The sequence below is a fragment of the Ranitomeya imitator genome, chromosome 5, assembly GCF_032444005.1.
Source record: "Ranitomeya imitator isolate aRanImi1 chromosome 5, aRanImi1.pri, whole genome shotgun sequence".
Taxonomy (NCBI): Eukaryota; Metazoa; Chordata; class Amphibia; order Anura; family Dendrobatidae; genus Ranitomeya; species Ranitomeya imitator.
In genome coordinates this window covers 174366367-174388437 of record NC_091286.1, presented here as the reverse complement: position 1 = coordinate 174388437, position 22071 = coordinate 174366367, and the positions used below count along the sequence as shown (strand labels likewise).

At 42.5% G+C, this 22071-nt stretch overlaps 1 protein-coding gene across 10 annotated transcripts in view; it reads left to right on the top strand.

Annotated features, from left to right (window-relative positions):
• The window catches only part of ERMARD (ER membrane associated RNA degradation), a 591898-nt gene that overhangs the window by 97383 nt on the left and 472444 nt on the right, over positions 1-22071 (top strand). For 9 of the 10 annotated variants that reach the window (XM_069769331.1, XM_069769332.1, XM_069769336.1 and 6 more), the window contains one exon: positions 3875-4014. The exons of the other annotated variant lie outside the window; for it this stretch is intronic. In XM_069769331.1, coding sequence (XP_069625432.1) covers positions 3875-4014 — 140 coding nt within the window. The remainder of the gene's footprint in view (positions 1-3874; positions 4015-22071) is intronic. 10 annotated transcript variants of the gene reach the window in all.

The following is a 22071-nucleotide window of genomic DNA, read 5'->3' as shown; positions in this document are numbered from 1 at the left end:
CACCTCCCTCCCTGCAGGACCCGGATCCGCGGCCATCTTGGATCCGGGGCTGGAGGAAGCAGGGAGGGAGGTGAGACCCTCGCAGCAACGCGATCACATCGCGTTGCTGTGGGGGGCTCAGGGAAGCCCGCAGGGAGCCCCCTCCCTGCGGGAAGCTTCCCTATACCGCCGGCACATCGCGATCATGTTTGATCGCGGTGTGCCAGGGGTTAATGTGCCGGGGGCGGTCCGTGACCGCTCCTGGCACATAGTGCCGGATGTCAGCTGCGATAAGCAGCTGACACCCGGCCGCGATCGGCCGCGCTCCCTCCGTGAGCGCGGCCGATCGGCTATGACGTACTATCCCGTCCAGGGTCAGATAAGCCCAGGGCACCTCGACGGGATAGTACGTCTAAGGTCACAGAGGGGTTAATTGTATTATTTTTCCCTAACTAAGGGGGTGATGAAGGGGGGTTTGATTTACTATTTATAGCTGGGTTTTTTTTTAGCTGATTTTAATGATTGGCAGCTGTCACACACTAAAATACCCTTTTTATTGCAAACAATAGATTTTGCGTCACCACATTTTGAGAACTATAATTTTTCCATATTTTGGTCCACAGAGTCATGTGAGGTCTTGTTTTTTGTGGGACGAGTTGACGTTTGTATTTGTACCATTTCCGGGCATGTGACATTTTTTGATCGCTTTTTATTCTTTGTTTTATTCAGCGTTTGGAAATATTGATAAGTCAGTTTTATTCTTTGGGCCAGTACGATTACAGCGATATCTCATTTATATCATTTTTTTTATGTTTTGGCGCTTTTATACGATAAAAACTATTTTATATAAAAAATAATAGTTTTTGCATCGCTTTATTCTGAGGACTGTAACTTCTTTATTTTTTCGCTGATGATACTGTATGGTGGCTTGTTTTTTTGCGGGTCAAGATGGCAATTTCAGCGGTACCATGTTTATTTATATCCGTCTTTTTGATCGCATGTTATTCCACTTTTTGTTTGACGGTATGATTATAAAGCGTTGTTTTTTGCCTTCCTTTTTTTTTTTTTTTACGGTGTGCACTGAAGGGGTTAACTAGTGGGACAGTTTTATAGGTCGGGTCGTTACAGATGTGGCGATACTAAATATGTTTACTTATTTTTTTTTTTTTTAGATAAAGAAATGTATATATTGGAACAATATTTTTTTTATTCTTTATTTAGGAATTTTTTTTAAATTTTTTTTAAACCTGTAAATATTTTTTTTTTTTTTTACTTTGTCCCAGGGTGGGACATCATGCTATAGTGTCAGATCGCTGATCTGACACTTTGCAAAGCACTGTGTCAGATCAGCGATCTGACAGGCAGTGCTCCAGGCTTGCCGGCGTCTGCTCGTAGCAGGCGCTTGCAAGCCACCTCCCTGCAGGACCCGGAAGGAGCTACGCGGCCATTTTGGATCCGGCCAGTTATCATAAGGTTATAACAATCCAACCGTAAATAAAAATAACAATTGTCAATACAGTTGGCTGAGTGCACATACCGTGGACCCTGGAATGTGGGCGTCCCCATAGGTGTAAGTTCGGTGTCTGAGAAAGATAAAGCAATTGTCCAAAGAAGGAGGGTCACATACTGTGACAGAAAGCCATCCTAAATCCCTCATGCGTGCAAAATAGCACTATACAAATTGGAACAAGAACGCAGAAAAAAATGTATTATAGTGGACAAAGTTAAATTCCTGCAATGTCAAATAGATATGCTGCACTGCAAAAGAACCAGCTGGTAATCACAGGGTAAAGCCCATGTAAATAGCTCGAGAGTCGCTAGGACAGTAGAGATAATGGCAGCAGGGAGCCCCTGGATGAAGGGAGGAAGATGGATGGTGTGGAAAGATGGGAGTGTGGGAGAGCCCAAAGCTGCAATAATCAGCTGACACCCAGCGGCGATCGGCCAGCTCCCCCCGTGAGCGCGGCCGATCGCCTATGATGTATTTTCCCGTCCCTAGGAATTAAGTCCCAGGTCACCTCGACAGGATAGTACGTCATATGGGATTAACCCCTTACCGGCATCGGACGTACTATACCGTCCGATGCCGGCTCCCCTGCTTTGATGCAGGGCTCAGCGGTGAGCCTGCACCAAAGTAGGGACATGTCAGCTGTTTTGAACAGCTGACATGTGCCCGTAATAGGCGCGGGCAGAATCGCGATCTGCCCGCACCTATTAACTAGTTAAATGCCGCTGTCAAACGCAGATAGCGGCATTTAACTACCGCTTCCGGCCGGGTGGCCGGAAATGACGTCATCGCCGACCCCCGTCACATGATCGGGGGTCGGCGATGCTTGTGAATGGTAACCATAGAGGTCCTTGAGACCTCTATGGTTACTGATTGCCCGTTGCTGTGAGCGCCACCCTGTGGTCGGCGCTCACAGCACACGTGCAATTCTGCTACATAGCAGCGATCAGCAGATCGCTGCTATGTAGCAGAGGCGATCGAGTTGTGCCTGCTTCTAGCCTCTCATGGAGGCTATTGAAGCATGGCAAAAGTTAAAAAAAAAAAGTTTAAAAAAATGTGAAAAAAATAAAAAAAACATAAAAGTTTAAATCACCCCCCTTTCGCCCCAATCAAAATAAATCAATAAAAAAAATATCAAATCTACGCATATTTGGTATCGCCGCGCTCAGAATCGCCCGATCTATCAATTAAAAAAAAGTATTAACCTGATCGCTAAACAGCGTAGCGGGAAAAAAATTCGAAACGCCAGAATTCCTTTTTTTTGTTCGCCGCGACATTGCTTTAAAATGCAATAACGGGCGATCAAAAGAACGTATCTGCACCGAAATGCTATCATTAAAAACGTCATCTCGGCACGCAAAAAAATAAGCCCTCAACCGACCCCAGATCATGAAAAATGGAGACGCTACGAGTATCGGAAAATGGCGCAATTTTTTTTTTTTTTTTAGCAAAGTTTGGAATTTTTTTTCACCACTTAGATAAAAAATAACCTAGTCATATTTGGTGTCTATGAACTCGTAATGACCTGGAGAATCATAATGGCAGGTCATTTTTAGCATTTAGTGAACCTAGCAAAAAAGCCAAACAAAAAACCAATGTGGGATTGCACTTTTTTTGCAATTTCACCGCACTTGGAATTTTTTTCCCGTTTTCTAGTACACGACATGCTAAAACCAATGATGTCGTTCAAAAGTACAACTCGTCCCGCAAAAAATAAGCCCTCACATGGCCAAATTGACGGAAAAATAAAAAAGTTATGGCTCTGGGAAGGAGGGGAGCGAAAAACGAACACGGAAAAACGAAAAATCCCCCGGTCATGAAAAGGTTAAGGGGCTAATGATACCATTATACAACAGAGGAACTGTGCAAAAGAGTCCACCACAGTCATTCTCAGGAATAGTGGGGGCTGGGGGTCCTTCCTGCAATGGAGAGAGCAGCCCTACATATGGAGCCAGGAAGGGGCAGAATCAATTTGTGACACTGCCATCTACTGGCCACTGTAATTGTCACATGCTGCGGAGATTTCTGGCTCTGAGCTCCTCCTGCTTTGTCCCTCACTGCTACTGTCCTGATCAGCCCGGAGGGTGAGGGGGAGAGAAGACATTGCACAAGAGCAATGCTCAGGACTTTGTGCATCAGTCTCTTGCACTGAGCGCTCCCACTGCCGCCCAGCAGGTGGCACAGCCTGAGGCAACAAGCTCAAGTTGCCTCATTATAGGTGCACCCCTGGCAGTGTGATAAGCCCTTAGTTTTCTTCTTTTTTTGGGGGATGTTACAGGTTTCCACAATGAAATCCCCCATAAAACTGACACACGATAATTTGTTTCTGTGCACACGACCTACCGGTGAATCTGGATGCTAATCCTCTTTTTATGCTTTGGTTCTCAGGTGAGGAATTGGACTATGTTGAGAGCGTCAGGAACCTGGGCCCCCTGTGTGATGCTGTTCATACTCTTTTCATGTCTTTGCCTAATGAGAAGTATGAGGAGGCTTTTCATCAGTGGTTTCAGTGGACCAACAACTGTGAGGTAAGCTTGCTGAGATTTTTTAGTATTTTGTGAAGTTGACCCCAAAAGTATGGCAGTTCTAACGGTCTTCTGCAACTGAACAATATGTGCATTGTTCTGCACAGATAAGTATGGAATTTACTTTGTTTTAACCTCTTCCTAACTTGGTGATTTTTCCACCTTTTTTCTGTCCTTTCTTCCCAGAGTCATGAGTTTTTTTTACAGTCAATATGGTCATATGAAGTTGTGTTTTTTTTTTTTGTGTTATTAGTTGTAGTTTTGAATAACACCATACACCATACATTTTGTCATTCAATACACTGAAGAACAGGAAAAAAATGCCAATACGGTGAAAATGCACAAAGCATGCAATTCCACAAGTCATCAGATTAGTCTGTTTTTGGTTAACAGTGGTATACGGTTACAGAGATATGGACTTTTTTATCTAATGCTACCGGTTAGGCTATGTGCACATGTTGCAGAAATGCAGCGGAAATTTCCACAGCAATTCTGCAACTCCCAGCCGGCCTCACACTCAGCGTATAAAAATACGGTCCGTTATTTACGGCCGTAATACGCAGAAAAGTCCCCAAAATAGTGATCCGTATGTCATCCGTAGGCAGGGTGTGTCAGCGTATTTTGCGCATGTCATCCTCCGTATGTAATCCGTATGGCATCCGTACTGCGAGATTTTCTCGCAGGCTTGCAAAACCGATATACGGACATACAATGGATCCATGGGCTCAGATAATCGTAAAAAACATATATACTGTGTGTGTGTATGTGTATGTGTATATATATATATATATATATATATATATGTATATGTATATATATATATATATTCACACCAAGAGATACTCTATGTGAAAAAATAAGAATTTCAAACCTAGATGCTTTTATGGAATGATACTATATTGTTTTATTGATACAAAACATTAAAACATAATACAGAAAGGTGCTAGATTAAACCAATTGAGGGACTATGTTGTACTAGGGAAGCCCACAAACTAAACCACAGATGTAATATAGCCAAATACGTAGTTTGTAATAAAATCATGAGACATGCATACCAACAATAAGTATACTGAAAACAGGGTATTGCTGTAAATACATTTTCTTGGCCGCATAAAAGCAGTGCACTTTAATATGTATACAAAAACAATGCCCCAAACGTGTCTCAATTAATCCTACACTAATAAATATAGGCACAAAAATATGTATCCCTAATATAGTAATATCGGCTAGTACATACCAATAGGTGGGGGTACCCAGACGTCCCTCTGCCCCGACGCACGTTTCGCTCTGCTTCTACGGGAGGCGTGTTAGGGCAGGGGGGAAGCCGGTTTAAATAATGCAACAACAAATTCCATTGGATGTGTAATTAAGACAAAACAAAGTAAAGTAATGGCAGCAGCGTGGCGGCGTCGCAGTTCCTATACCTACAGTCTATACAAATGCGTAACTGTGCCTGCGTAACAGGAAGGTCCTATACGAGGTGTAGTATGTCAGAATTGCGCATGCGCCCGTAATAGAGATAGATATGTACCAAAAAGTTCTAAGACCATGTGACCAAAATGCGCTTACTGCGCATATACAATATGGAGGTCCCGTGTAAAGGTACTCCAAATAAAACAGCGCATGCGCCCAGAAATCAGGACAACTGCGCAGCCGTTATAAGTTCTATACCCATGGTCTGCACAAGTGCGTAACTGCACCTGCATAATAGGGAGGTCCTATACGAAAGAATATTTATCAGGACCACGAATGCGTCCATAATAGGGATGACTGTTGTTATGATCCGGTGACCTAGGAGCTGCATGAGAACATTCACTGGAGAAAGTGGCCACTGTACTGACCGCAATCCTGAACTTAACACCGCAACTAGAAGTAGCCGTGGAGTGTACCTAACACACCTAGACACCTCGTCACAGCCGGAGAACTAAATACCCCTAAAGATGGAAATAGGAATACTATCTTGCCTCAGAGCAGAACCCCAAAGGATAGACAGCCCCCCACAAATATTGGCGGTGAGTAGGAGAGGAAAAAACATACACAGGCAGAAAAACAGGATTAGCACAGGAGGCCACTCTAGCTAGATAGGACAGGATAGGACAGAGTTCTGTGCGGTCAGTATTAAAACCCTTCAAAACATACACAGCAGAATATACAAAAACTTCCTACATCTTTACTAAAAGATGTAGGAGCATAAATCTGCAACTCCAGTGGATCCTACAATCAGAGCAGGAATAAAACTGAAACAAGCACACAGCAGTGTGCCACAGAAACAAAAACCAAACACTTATCTTTGCTGAAATAGGCAGCGAGCAGGAGAAGCCAGAAAGTGATCCAACACTTCACAAAAAACATTGACTACTGGCAAGGGCTAAAGGATCCTGCCCACTTAAATATCCCAGTCAGAATTGTAATCATCCGATACACCTGGCCAGGTCTGTGACTCAGAGACAACTGCATTCCCACCTACAACCACTGGAGGGAACCCAAGAGCAGAATTCACAACAGACTATGCACCCTAAAACCATGTGACCAAAAATGCGCTTACCACGCATGTATAAAATGAAGGTACTCCAGCGTGGGAAAATATTCTGAAAAGTTCCCAGGCTCCAGTTCATCTGAGAACATCCAGCAGAGGGCGCATCACCGCAACTCGAGATAACTACAGGTCATTCACCTACATTCCATTCATTCGCCGGGTTTTTACAAACAGGGGTGGCTGCATTAGCAGGCTTCTGCTTGTAAAATTAGTTAACCCTTTCAGATGGATTTACAGCGTGGGACGAGACTGATCATCAGAAGGTATGGAATATTGTTGTTTGTTTGTTTTTACATTTGTTACAGGTGACAAGGGTCTTCAGGTGGATTACCAGTATAATAAAATATTACAACAACCTGTGTATTTATTTCATTAAAATACTTTGTAATAATGTGTGTTTTTTTTTTGTAACCATTTCATACTATTGGATTAATAATGGATAGGTGTCATAATTGAAGCCTCTCCATTATTAATCTGGCTTAATGTCACCTTACAATAGCAAGGTGACATTAACCCTTCATTACCCCATATCCCACCTCTACACGGGGATGGGAAGAGAGTGGCCAAGTGCCAGAATAGGCGCATCTTCCAGATGTGCCTTTTCTGGGGTGGCTGGGGGCAGATGTTTTTAGCCAGGGGGGGGGGGGAAAATAACTATGGACCCTCTCCACGCTATTAATATCTGCCCTCAGTCACTGGCTTTACCTGGCGGAGAAAATTGCGCGGGAGCCAACGCCAATTTTTTCTGCGATTTAACCCTTTAATAGCTAGAGCGCCCAAATTTTGCACATACACACTACTAACATTAGTAGTGTGGAATATGCAAAAAAAAAGAGATATGAGATGGTTTACATGATGAGACATAAACCATGTCTCATCATGTCGGGTTTGTGAAGGAGATAGGAAAAGCCAGCAATTGAATTACCGGCTTTTAAGCTATCTAGCGCTATATGAAATATTAATATATACATATGTGTCTCACTGACGTGTGTGTGTGTATGTATATGTATATATATATATATATATATATATATATATATATATATATATATATATATATATATATATATATATATATATATATATATAGATATATATATATATCTATATATATATATATATATATATATATATAATCAATATATCCCTATAAAACAAGAAAAAGGCAGCAACGCTCCACTGATTGGTGAAAAGACAACCTTAGTCCTTTATTGCATAATAAAGATCATGGACAAGGTATTACGGGTAAAACAAGTGCAGGTTATGCAGGCAAATGAAGCAGGACGACGGGTCCAGATATCTGGACCCGTAGAAGCGCATATTGCGTGAACCGGCCGTCCTGCTTCATTTGCCTGCATAGCCTGCACTTGTTTTACCCGCAATAACTTGTCCATGATCTTTATTATGCAACAAAGGACTAAGGTTGTTTTTTCACCAATAAGTGGAGTCTTGCTGCTTTTTTCTTGTTTTATTGGACCCTGTATGCACCTTCTTCATAGCAAGCACCTCCAGCAAGGTGAAGGTTTCTGGAATGTGTCCGTGATTCAGAGCTCATTCATCCTTTATCAGTGAGTACTAAGAGCGGTTTTTCTCAGTGCCATTCATATTTCTTTTTACTGATTTGCCTATTTATCCCTATACTATGTGTAGACATTTATCTTAGCTATTCTATTCTAACCTGTCAGTGTGATTTTACTGTACACCGCACTGAATTGCCGGCTTTTCGCTAGAACACCGCTGCGTATTTCTCGCAAGTCACACTGTTGGTCCCTGTGTAATCCGTATTTTTCTCGCCCCATAGACTTTCATTGGCGTATTTTTAGCGCAATATGGTGACAAACGCAGCATGCTGCGATTTTCTACGGCTGTAGAAGACCGTATAATACGGATCAGTAAAATACGGCAGATAGGAGTTAGGCCATAGAGAATCATTGTACCGTGTGCAGTCTGTATTTTCTGCACCTCTCATATGTCCGTAAAACTCGCTAGTGTGAGGCCGGCCTTACACATGCAGAATTGGCATGCGTATTCCCGCTAAACACTAGCGTTTTCCAAGCGATCTGTAGTATCGCTTGGAAAACTGATTGACAGGTTGGTCACACTTGTCAAACATAGTGTTTGACAAGTGTGACCAACTTTTTACGGTTGATGCTGCCTATGCAGCATCAATAGTAAAAAGATATAATGTTAAAAATAATAAAATAAATCGTGCTATTCTCACCTTCCTGCGGCCCCCGCAGCCTTCCCGCTCCTCGAGATGCTCCTGGCGGCTCCCGTTCCCTGTAATGCCTCGTGACAGTGACCCCAGATGACGTAGCATCACGCGAGACCGCAACGTCATAACATGTCATTGCTGCAAGGCATTACTGGGAACGGGAGCTGCCAGGAGCATCGCTAAGGCCTGGGCTGGATTTGGGGCCGCTGGAAGGTGAGTACATAACTATTTTTTAATTTTTTTTTAACAGGGATATGGTACCCAGGGCTTGGAGGAGAGTCTCCTCTCCTCCACACCCGGGTACCATCCGCATATGATCCGCTTACTTCCCGCATGGTGGGCATAGCCGCCACATTCACCGCCCTTGCATTAACTCTTTACACTCCATTCATATCGGCCCCGCTATCCTTTCCACTCCTATGTATAGCACTTACGCTCTGTTCACATTGCTTAACAACGCAGATCCATTCAGTCCCACCATCCAACATAAATGACGCTCTCACAAATCACTTAACCATCTGCTCACTCTTTCTATCCTCCTTCTCCTAGTCGCTGGAGACATCTCTCCCAACCCCGGCCCCCCATGTTATAGCCAGTCAAACCTCCCAACTGCTACACTCAGAAACCCCTCTAACCTTATTAATATCCCCTGCATGCCTTCTGCCTCCTTCAGTTGTGCCCTTTGGAATTCTCACTCAGTGTGTAATAAACTCTCCTTCATCCATGACTTCTTCCTTTCTAATTCTCTTAACCTCCTGGCTCTTACTGAAACCTGGATCCAGCAGTCAGACACCACCGCTGCTGCTCTTTCATATGGTGGACTTCACTTTTCTCATACCCCAAGATCGGACAACAGAGCAGGTGGAGGCGTTGGTCTGCTCCTTTCACCCAAATGTACCTTTCAGGTTATCCCCCAAGTACCCTCACTTGTCTTCCCTTCTTCTGAGGTCCATGCGGTCAGACTCTACATCCCATTTTTCTATGCGATTGGCGGTGGTGTATCGTCTATGTGCTTAAAGGGACACTGTCACCTGAATTTGGAGGGAACAATCTTCAGCCATGGAGGCGGGGTTTTGGGGTTTTTGATTCACCCTTTCCTTACCCGCTGGCTGCATGCTGGCTGCAATATTGGATTGAAGTTCATTCTCTGTCCTCCGTAGTGCATACCTGCACAAGGTAATCTTGCCTTGCGCAGGCGTGTACTATGGAGGACAGAGAATGAACTTCAATCCAATATTGCAGCCAGCGGGTAAGGAAAGGGTGAATCAAAAACCCCAAAACCCCGCCTCCATGGCTGAAGATTGTTCCCTCCAAATTCAGGTGACAGTGTCCCTTTAATTCTAAAACTCTGGGCAAAACTGTCAATGAAAAAGACCTGGGTGGATGGCAAACTCACATTTAGTGGCCAGTGTCAGGCAGCTGCTACAAAAGCAAATAAAATAATGGGATACATTAAAAGAAGCATAGATGCTCATGAGGAGAACATAATTTTATCTCAATACAAGTCACTAGTTCGACCACACTTAGAATACTGTGCACAGTTCTGGTCTTCGGTGTATAAGAAAGACATAGCTGAACTGGAGCAGGTGCAGAGAAGAGCGACCAAGGTTATTAGAGGACTGGGGGGTCTGCAATACCAAGATAGGTTATTACACTTGGGGCTATTTAGTTTGGAAAAACGAAGACTAAGGGGTGATCTTATTTTAATGTATAAATATGAGGGGACAGTACAAAGACCTTTCTGATGATTTTTTTAATCATAGACCTGAGACAGGGACAAGGGGGCATCCTCTACGTCTGGAGGAAAGAAGGTTTAAGCATAATAACAGACGCAGATTCTTTACTGCAAGAGCAGTGAGACTATGGAACTCTCTGCCGTATGATGTTGTAATGAGTGATTCATTACTTAACCCCTTCACCCCCGGAGCTTTTTCCGTGTTTTCATTTTCGTTTTTCGCTCCCCTCCTTCCCAGAGCCATAACTTTTTTTATTTTTCCGTCATTATGGCCATGTGAGGGCTTATTTTTTGCAGGATGAGATGTACTTTTGAACGATACCATTGGTTTTACCATGCCAGGTAACAGAAAACGGGAAAAAAATTCCAAGTGTGATGAAATTGCAAAAAAAGTGCAATCTCACTTGTTTTGTGTTTGGCTTTTTTGCTAGGTTCACCAAATGCTAAAACTAACCTGCCATTATGAATCTCCAGGTCATTACGAGTTCATAGACACCAAATATGTCTAGGTTATTTTTTATCTAAGTGGTGAAAAAAATTTCCAAAGATTGCAAAAAAAAAAATAAATTTTTTTTAAAAATGACGCGATTTTCCGATACCCGTAGCGTCTCCAATTTCCGTGATCTGGGGTCAGGTGAGGGCTTATTTTTTGCGTGCCGAGCTGGCGTTTTTAATTATTCCATTTTGATGTAGATACGTTCTTTTGATCGCCCGTTATTGCATTTTAATGCAATGTCGCGGCGACCAAAAAAACGTAATTTTGGCGTTTTGATTTTTTTTCTCTCTACGCCATTTAGTGGTCAGGTTAATCCTTTGTTTTTATTGATAGATCGGGCGATTCTGAACGCGGCGATACCAAATATGTGTATGTTTGATTTTTTTTATTTTTTTATTTTGATTGGGGCGAAAGGGGGGTGATTTGAACTTTTATATATATTTTTTATATTTTTAACCCCTTTCTGACATTAGACGTACTATACCGTCGAGGTGGGGTGGGCCCCTATGACCACCGACGGGATAGTACGTCATATGCGATCGGCAGCGCTCACGGGGGGAGCGCCGCCAATCGCGGCCGGGTGTCAGCTGCCTATCGCAGCTGACATCCGGCACTATGTGCCAGGAGCGGTCACGGACCGCCCCCGGCACATTAACCCCCGGCACACCGCGATCAAAGATGATCGCGAGGTGCCGGCGGTACAGGGAAGCTTCCCGCAGGGAGGGGGCTCCCTGTGGGCTTCCCTGAGCCCCCCGCAGCAACGCGATGTGATCGCGTTGCTGCGAGGGTCTCCTCACCTCCCTGCTCCAGCCCCGGATCCAAGATGGCCACGGATCCGGGTCCTGCAGGGAGGGAGGTGGCTTCACAGAGCCTGCTAAGAGCAGGCACTGTGAAGCCTGCAGTGCTGCATGTCAGATCGGTGATCTGACAGAGTGCTGTGAAAACTGTCAGATCATCGATCTGTGATGTCCCCCCCTGGGACAAAATAAAAAAAGTAAAAAAATTTTTTTCCAAATGTGTAAAAAAAAAAATATATTCCCAAATAATGAAAAAAAAAAAAATATTATTCCCATAAATACATTTCTTTATCTAAATAAAAAACCAAAACAATAAAAGTACACATATTTAGTATCGCCGCGTCCGTAACGACCCGTCCTATAAAACTGGCCCACTAGTTAACCCCTTCAGTAAACACCGTAAGGAAAAAAAAAACGAGGCAAAAAACAACGCTTTATTATCACACCGCCGAACAAATAGTGGAATAACACGCGATCAAAAAGACAGATATAAATAACCATGGAACCGCTGAAAACGTCATCTTGTCCCGCAAAAAACAAGCCGCTATACAGCATCATCAGCAAAAAAATAAAACAGTTATAGTCCTGAGAATAAAACGATGCAAAAATAATTATTTTTTCTGTAAAATAGTTTTTATCGTATAAAAGCGCTAAAACATAAAAAAATAATATAAATGAGGTATCGCTGTAATCGTACTGACCCGAAGAATAAAACTGCTTTATCAATTTTACCAAACGCGGAACGGTATAAACGCTTTCCCCAAAAGAAATTCATGAATAGCTGGTTTTTGGTCATTCGTCCTCATAAAAATTGGAATAAAATGCGATCAAAAAATGTCACGTGCCCGAAAATGTTACCAATAAAAACGTCAACTCGTCCCGCAAAAAACAAGACCTCACATGACTCTGTGGACCAAAATATGGAAAAATTATAGCTCTCAAAATGTGGTAACGCAAAAAATATTTTTTGCAATAAAAAGCGTCTTTCAGTGTGTGACGGCTGCCAATCATAAAAATCCGCTAAAAAACTCGCTATAAAAGTAAATCAAACCCCCCTTCATCACCCCCTTAGTTAGGGAAAAATTAAAAAAATGTATTTATTTCCATTTTCCCATTAGGGTTAGGGCTAGGGTTAGGGTTAGGGTTGGGGCTACAGTTAGGGTTGGGGCTAAAGTTAGGGTTAGGGTTTAGATTACATGTACAGTTGGGAATAGGGTTGGGATTAGGGTTTCAGTTATAATTGGGGTGTTTCCACTGTTTAGGCACATCAGGGGCTCTCCAAACACGACATGGCGTCCGATCTCAATTCCAGCCAATTCTGCGTTGAAAAAGGTAAAACAGTGCTCCTTCCCTTCCGAGCTCTCCCGTGTGCCCAAACAGGGGTTTACCCCAACATATGGGGTATCAGCGTACTCAGGACAAATAGGACAACAACTTTTGGGGTCCAATTTCTCCTGTTACCCTTAGGAAAATACAAAACTGGGGGCTAAAAAATAATTTTTGTGGGAAAAAAAAGATTTTTTATTTTCACGGCTCTGCGTTATAAACTGTAGTGAAACACTTGGGGGTTCAAAGTTCTCACAACACATCTAGATGAGTTCCCTGGGGGGTCTAGTTTCCAATATGGGGTCACTTGTGGGGGGTTTCTACTGTTTAGGTACATTAGGGGCTCTGCAAACGCAATGTGACGCCTGCAGGCTATTCCATCTAAGTCTGCATTCCAAATGGCACTTCTTCCCTTCCGAGCCCTCCCATGCGCCCAAACGGTGGTTCCCCCACATATGGGGTATCAGCGTACTCAGGACAAATAGGACAACAACTTTTGGGGTCGAATTTCTCCTGTTACCCTCGGGAAAATACAAAACTGGGGGCTAAAAAATAATTTTTATGGGAAAAAATGTTTGTTTTATTTTTACGGCTCTGCATTATAAACTTCTGTGAAGCACTTGGTTGGTCAAAGTGCTCACCACACATCTAGATAAGTTCCTTAGGGGGTCTACTTTCCAAAATGGTGTCACTTGTGGGGGGTTTCAATGTTTAGGCACATCAGGGGCTCTCCAAACGCAACATGGTGTCCCATCTCGATTCCAGTCAATTTTGCATTGAAAAGTCAAACGGCGCTCCTTCGCTTCTGAGCTCTGTCATGCGCCTAAACAGTGGTTTACTCCCACATATGGGGTATTGGGGTACTCAGGACAAATTGTACAACAACTTTTGGGGTCCATTTTCTCCTGTTACCCTTGGTAAAATAAAACAAATTGGAGCTGAAGTAAATTTTTTGTGAAAAAAAGTTAAATGTTCATTTTTATTTAAACATTCCAAAAATTCCTGTGAAGCACCAGAAGGGCTAATAAACTTCTTGAATATGGTTTTGAGCACCATGAGGGGTGCAGTTTTTAGAATGGTGTCACACTTGGGTATTTTCTATCATATAGACCCCTCAAAATGACTTCAAATGAGATGTGGTCCCTAAATAAAAAAATGGTGTTGTAAAAATGAGAAATTGCTGGTCAACTTTTAACCCTTATAACTCCCTAACAAAAAAAATTTTGGTTCCAAAATTGTGCTGATGTAAAGTAGACATGTGAGAAATGTTACTTATTAAGTATTTTGTGTGACATCTCTCTGTGATCACCTCTATGTAGCAGAAATGCAGGTGTATTTTGAACGCCAACCACAGGGTGGCGCTCAAAGCAATCGGCCATCAACAGCTATAGAGGTCTCAAGGAGTCCTCTGGTTGTTATGGCAATGCACCGCTGACCCCCGATCATGTGAACGAGCGCTAGTTAAATGCCGCTGTCAGCGATTGACGGCAGCATTTAACTAGTTAATTAGTTGCGCGCACATGTCAGCTGTACAAAACAGCTGACATGCCGCGGCTTTGAGGTGTAAGCACCGCCGGAGCCCACCTCAAAGCAGGGGATCTGCCAGCTGACGTGCTATTCCGTCAGCTGGCAGAAAGGGGTTAAATTTAAGAGGGGACTGGATACCTTTCTGTAAAAGTATAATGTTGCAGGGTATATATACTAGATTCCTTGATAGGGCGTTGATCCAGGGAACTAGTTTTGATCTCCCCGAGGTCATTCATCCTTATGTTTAGGTAAGTGGAGCTTACTATTTGCCACATGGTTTTTTTTTGCCTTCCTCTGAATCAACATGTTAGGGCATGTTAGGTTAGGCTATGGGTTGAACTAGATGGACTTAAAGTCTTCCTTCAACCTTAATAACTATGTTACTATGTAAAACTTTGACCTTTGTGTGCTTTCACTGTATATATGCTGCAATACTTTTTTTTTTTAATCATATATTTTTTATTAAAGTTTTCAGAACATAACAGAATTTTCACCAAACTACCCCACAATCTTTCCCCCATTCCCAACCGCTCCTCCCACCCAACCCAGGTCCAATGATAAAATATATCACAAGAAAAATTCAGACAGATAAGACACATATCCCAAGGCACCAGTCATGGATTACCACTAAATCATTTTCAGGGTGATATAAACATGGTATCACGAGAATAAGACGGTAAGCCCAGAACATTCAACCATCCTGCCCATATTTTCTCAAACACTGCCGGTCTACCCCGTTTAAGATAAATGGCCTTCTCTCTGCATATTATGAGGTATAGCTTATTTACATATTCTTTCCTTGTGGGAACTTTATCTGAGATCCAGTGATATGCTATTAATTTTCTAGCAGTAAAAAGCATTCTGGCAACAGCTATTTGTGAATAATCATCTCCTCCCGCCTCCTCAACATATCCAAGCACACAAACAATAGGGTGTCTGGGAATATCCTGCTCTGTGGCCATATATATATTAAGTTGAGAACCATAATCCAGAATATTTGTGTACAGGGACACGTCCAGAACATATGTAGGATATCTGCATTATCGAGCGTACACTTGGGACATTTTGAATTTGGCCTTAGACTCAAATCAAACAGCCACTTAGGAGTCCTATAAACCCTACAGAGGATATATAGTTGAGACAGATGGTTAGGTTCACTGAGTGACAACTTAGGGATCATTTGCATTATTGACTCCCATTGATCTACCAAAATCCCCCCCACTTGTTCCAATTTCGCTAATGCTGTCATCGGGTGACCCAATAGCACCCTCGAGAGGAGCTCCCCGTACACGAATGAAATTAGTCCCCTTGTAGATGCCTGTAAACCGATCCTATTAACCCCTTCGTGACATGCGCCGTACTAGTACTGGGCTGCCGGCACTGCATTAGTGCCAGCAGCAGTACTAGTACGGCGCACCGATCACCGCGGTCTCGCGCTGAGCGCCGCGGTGATCGGGTGCGGGTGTCAGCTGTATATGACAGCTGACACCCCGCAGCATTGCCCACGATCGGCGCTATCACCGATCGCGGGCATTTAACCCCTCTGATGCCACTGTCAGTAGTGACAGCGGCATAGAGGGGGATCGCGCAGGGACGGGGGCTCCCTGCGCTCTTCCACCGGAGCAACACAATGAGATCGCGTTGCTCCGGTGACCCGGAAGGAGTCCCCGGATCCAAGATGGCCGCCGGACTCCTTCCGGGTCATGAAGTGACCTGGCTAGCCGGCGCCTGCTGAGAGCAGGCGCTGGAGAGCCACCTAAACTGCCTGTCAGATCGTTGATCTGACAGTGTGCTATGCACAGTGTCAGATCAACGATCTGATCTAATACAGAGATGTCCCACCCTGGGACAATGTTAGAAAGTAAAAAAAAAACAAAATAGAATGTGTAAAAAAAAAAATAAAAAAAAATCCCCAAATAAAAAAAAAAAAAATTCCCAATAAATCCATTTATTTATGTAAAAAAAAAAAAAAACAATAAATGTACACATATTTGGTATCGCCGCGTCCGTAACGACCCGCTCTATAAAACCCCTTCAGTGAACACCGCAAAAAAAAAAAAAAAGGCAAAAAACCGCTTTATTATCATACAGGCGAACAAAAAGTGGAATAACACGCGATCAAAACGACGGATATAAATAACCATGGTACCGCTGAAAACGTCATCTAGTCCCGCAAAAAAAAAGCCACCATACAGCATCATCAGCAGAAAAATAAAAAAGTTATAGCTCTCAGAATAATGCGATGCAAAAACAATTATTTTTTTTATATAAAATAGTTTTTATTGTGTAAAAGCGCCAAAACATAAAAAAATTACATAAATGAGGTATCGCTGTAATCGTACTGACCCGAAAAATAAAACTGCTTTATCCATTTTACCACACGTGGAACGGTATAAACGCCCCCCCCCTAAAAGAAATTCATGAATAGCTGGTTTTTGTTCATTCCGCCTCCCAAAAATCAGAATAAAAAGCGATCAAAAAGTCATCTGCCCGAAAATGTTACCAATAAAAACGTCAACTCGTCCCGCAAAAAACAAGACCTCATATGACTCTGTGGGCCAAAATATGGATAAATTATAGCTCTCAAAATGTGGTGATGCAAAAACTATTTTTTGCAATAAAAAGCGTCTTTTAGTGTGTGACGGCTGCCAACCCTAAAAATCAGCTAAAAAACACGCTATAAAAGTAAATCAAACCCCCCTTCATCACCCCCTTAGTTAGGGAAAAATAATAAAATGTAAAAAAATGTATTTATTTCCATTTTCCCATTAGGGTTAGGGCTAGGGCTAGGGTTAGGGCTAGGGTTGGGGTTAGGGCTAGGGTTAGGGTTGGGGTTAGGGTTTCAGTTATAATTGGGGGTTTCCACTGTTTAGGCACATCAGGGGCTCTCCAAACGCGACATGGCGTCCGATCTCAATTCCAGTCAATTCTGCTTTGAAAAAGTAAAACAGGGCTCCTTCCCTTCCGAGTTCTCCTGTGTGCCCAAACAGTGGTTCCCCCCAACATATGGGGTATCAGCGTTCTCAGGACAAGTTGGACAACAACTTTTGGGGTCCAATTTGTCCTGTTACCCTTGGGAAAATAAAAACATAGGGGATAAAATATAATTTTCGTGGAAAAAAAAATATTTTTTATTTTCACGGCTCTGCTTTATAAACTGTAGTGAAACACTTGTTGGTTCAAAGCTCTCACAACACATCTAGATAAGTTCCTTGGGGGGTCTAGTTTCCAATATGGGGTCACTTGTGGTGGGTTTCTACTGTTTAGGTACATCAGGGGCTCTGCAAATGCAACATGACACCTGCAGTCCATTCCATCTATGTCTGCATTTCAAACGGTGCTCCTTCCCTTCCGAGCTCTGCCATGCACTCAAACGGTGGTTCCCCCCCACATGTGGGGTATCAGCGTACTCAGGACAAATTGGACAATAACATTTGTGGTCCAATTTCTCCTGTTACCCTTGGGGAAAAAAAAAATGCGGGCTAAAACATCATTTTGTGGAAAGAAAAAATGATTTTTTAATTTTCACAATGCTACATTCTAAACTTTAGTGAAACAATTGGGGGTTAAAAGTGCTCACCACACATCTAGATAAGTTCCTTATTGGGTCTTCTTTCCAAAATGGGGTCACTTGTGGGGGGTTTCCACTGTTAAGGCACGTCAGGGACTCTCCAAATGCGACATGGCGTCCGATCTCAATTCCAGCCAATTTTGCATTGAAAAGTCAAATGGCACTCCTTCCCTTCCGAGCTCTGCCATGCGCTCAAACAGTGGTTTATCCCCATATATGAAGTATCGACGTACTCAGGACAAATTGCACAACAACTTTTGGGGTCCAATTTATCCTTTTACCCTTGGGAAAATAAAAAATTTGGGGCAAAAAGATCATTTTTTGTGAAAATTAATATAAATTTTTTTTTACGGCTCTACATTATAAACTTCTGTGAAGCACTTGGAGGTTCAAAGTGCTCACCACACATCTAGATTAGTTCCTTAGGGGGTCTACTTTCCAAAATGGTGTCACTTGTTGGGGTTTCCACTGTTTAGGCACATCAGGGGCTCTCCAATCGTGACATGGGCTCCGATCTCAATTCCAGCAAATCTTGCATTGAAAAGTCAAATGGCGCTCCTTCCCTTCCGAGCTCTGCCATGTGCCCAAACAGTGGTTTACCCCCACATATGGGGTATCGGCGTACTCAGGACAAATTGTACAACGACTTTTGTGGTCCAATTTCTCCTGTTACCCTTGGTAAAATGAAACAAATTGGACCTGAAGTAAAAATTTTGTGAAAAAAAAGTTAAATGTTCAATTTTTTTAAACATTCAAAAAATTCCTGTGAAGCACCTGAAGGGTTAATAAACTTTTTGAATGTGGTTTTGAGTACCTTGAGGGGTGCAGTTTTTAGAATGGTGTCACTTTTGGGCATTTTCTGTCATATAGACCCCTCAAAGTCACTTCAAGTGTGAGGTGGTCCGTAAAAAAATGGTTTTGCAAATTTTGTTGCAAAAATGAGAAATCGCTGGTCAACTTTTAACCCTTATAACGTCCTAACAAAAAAAAAATTATGGTTTCAAAATTGTGCTGATGTAAAGCAGACATGTGGGAAATGTTGTTTATTAACTATATTATGTGATATAACTCTGTAATTTAAGGGCATATAAACTGAGTTTGAAAATTGCTAAATTTTCATAATTTCCGACAAATTTTTGTTTTTTTCACAAATAAATGCAAGTCATATCGAAGAAGTTTTACCACTATCATGAAGTACAATATGTCACGAGAAAACAATGTCAGAATCACCAGGATCCGTTGAAGCGTTTCAGAGTTATGACCTCATAAAGTGACAGTGGTCAGAATTGTAAAATTGGCCCTGTCACTTAGGTGAAAACAGGCTTTGGGGTGAAGGGGTTAATAACAGTATCATGATGTATAATAATAGGGTGTATATGAGTCTGCATTATATAAGCGTGTCTTACTTGTAAATACTGATAAAATACAGAATGCTGAAGTGAGAACTCCTTTCGTAAGTCCTCAAATGATTTAAAGACACCCCCACCTATCAGCTGAGAGAGCCACCAGATACCCACTCGTCGCCATTGCGCAAACCCCTTCAATATCCTCAATTGCGGCAGGTATGGATTATCCCATATAGGGGTATACCTCGTGAACCCAGTAATTCCTCTTAAACTTTTAATTTTACCCCACACTTTGACCATAAGCATTACCGTCGGAAATTTAGACACCCATGTTTTAAATTTATTATATGCTGCAATACTTTAGTAGTATTATATACTGCAATTTGTCAGTATAAAAACCTAAAGAAATTAACTGTAATGTAAGTTGTTATGAATGCAATAATGCAATGTGTAGTTGCGTGTTCACACTGGCCACTAAACAGACAGAACCCAAAATAAATGCAATATACCGTATTTTTCAGATTATAGGACACACTTAACCCCCAAATTTGGGGGGAAAATGGGGGTGGGTCTTATAATGCGGATATACCTTACCGGCCGCAGTGGAGCATGGTCGCTGCTGGAAGAGGCTAGAGTGGAGCATTGGTGCAGGCCGCAGGTTGGGGTATGTGTGCCGCTGTGGGTGTTCGGTGGTGCGGGGGCTCTGCCGACATTTTGTGAAAGCCCAGAGCCCCAACACTTACATGGTTTACTATTGATTTTTTTTTTTTACAACAGAGTATTTTTGACCTCACTGTGCTCTTTTGTGTTCTCAAGTTTTTTGATGATGTGAACAGGTTCTTACAGACTTTTTCCATTTTTCAAAGTAGCCCATGTGTTTTTGGTTCTATAATTGTTCTCTTGTTTCTACAAGACTGGGGAGTCCATCACTCCTCTGTGGGTCATTTGCGTGTAAGTTGTTCCATCCTTATGTCCACATGGATATTCCTTCTCTGAACCTTGCTTATACAGGTACTATACAGATGATCCAGATGATCAGGTTTTAAATACATCAGATAGGGATTATATACATTAGATAGGACTGCTCTATAAGGGTATACCTTGACGATTGGTGGAGCAGCTTAGTATACATTTTTTTTGCAAAAAAAGTATCAACTAAATACCCTGTTTTTTTCCATCTTTTGACAAGCACTTGCTTATTACTGTGATTTTTTTTTTACAACAGAGTATTTTTTACCTCACTGTGCTCTCATGGTTTACTATGCGGTGGACTCCGGGAAAATTGCTGGCATGGGGTGGCGCATGCGCAGATGGATATCTCGGCACTAAGCTCTTGGGAGATGAGATCTCAGCACCAAGATCTCCATCTGCACATGCGCCGCTCCTGGCAGCAATTTTCCCGGAGTCCACCGGATAGTAAACTATGTAAGTTTGTGGGCTCTGGGCTTCAACAAAATGTTGGCGGAGCCCCTGCACCACCGATCACCCTCAGCGGCGCACATCTGAACACCCCCCTCATCCCAGCCTGCAGCAACGCTCCACTCTTGCCTCCTCCAGCAGCGACCCTGGACCCTGCTGCACTGCTGCCACCAACCCCGGGTAAGCAATAAGACGCATGGATTGTAAGAAGCACCATTTTATAAAAAATAAAAAAAAATTCTATTTTTCTCCTCACAATTTGGGGTGCATCTTATAATCCGATGTGTCTTATAAACCGCAAAATGCGGTGAGAAAATACCCTGCAGTAAATAAATAGCATAAAATAGTGCATGATAATAACATAGGGTACTTGGTTAACGTAATTTTGATAAAAATATATGGTGAGGTTTTAATACTAGACGTTAGGGCTGTCCCTAATAGGGTCACCTTGATGTGGTGGGATGGCTTTTCAATTTTTTTTTTTTTTTTCATCAAAATTTTTACCCAAGTACCATATTGCTAGTTATTTATTTACTTTTAGGGTGTTTGCTCACTTTTTTTTTATCTTGGGTTTTGAATACTTCAGTATAGTAGATAGTCTTAATCATGATGTCCAATGAAGCCTAGCTGTAGGTTGGCAACTAACAGCAATTGGGGTCTGTGGGAGGGTCGATGGGTGCCTGGATTGGATGCTTTGGCTGGATTGCAATGATTAACAGTGGCATTTTCCGGGTTAGCAGAAGTGATAAGAGCTCCCTCCAGTCACTACTGTTGTGTGGAATGGGCTCATCACTCCATTCACCCTCCTCTTGATGTAATAGTACATCTTGAGGTAGGAATAGATTAAAATGATTATTATAAAGCACAGATAATAAAAGTAAACAGGCCATTTAAAAGCGCTTCTCTGTGGTTCAAATAGCAAAACGTAGGTGTCATAGCTGAAAGCATGAAAATACCCAAGGGGTTGTAGGCACCGTATACACAGAAACCTCTGTATCCTGCAAGGTTTGTCAAGTAGAAACATCCATCTCGAGGTGAAGACATCCGTAGAAAGATGTTAGACTCAGCAGGTGAGGTAGATTCTCTAAGGCC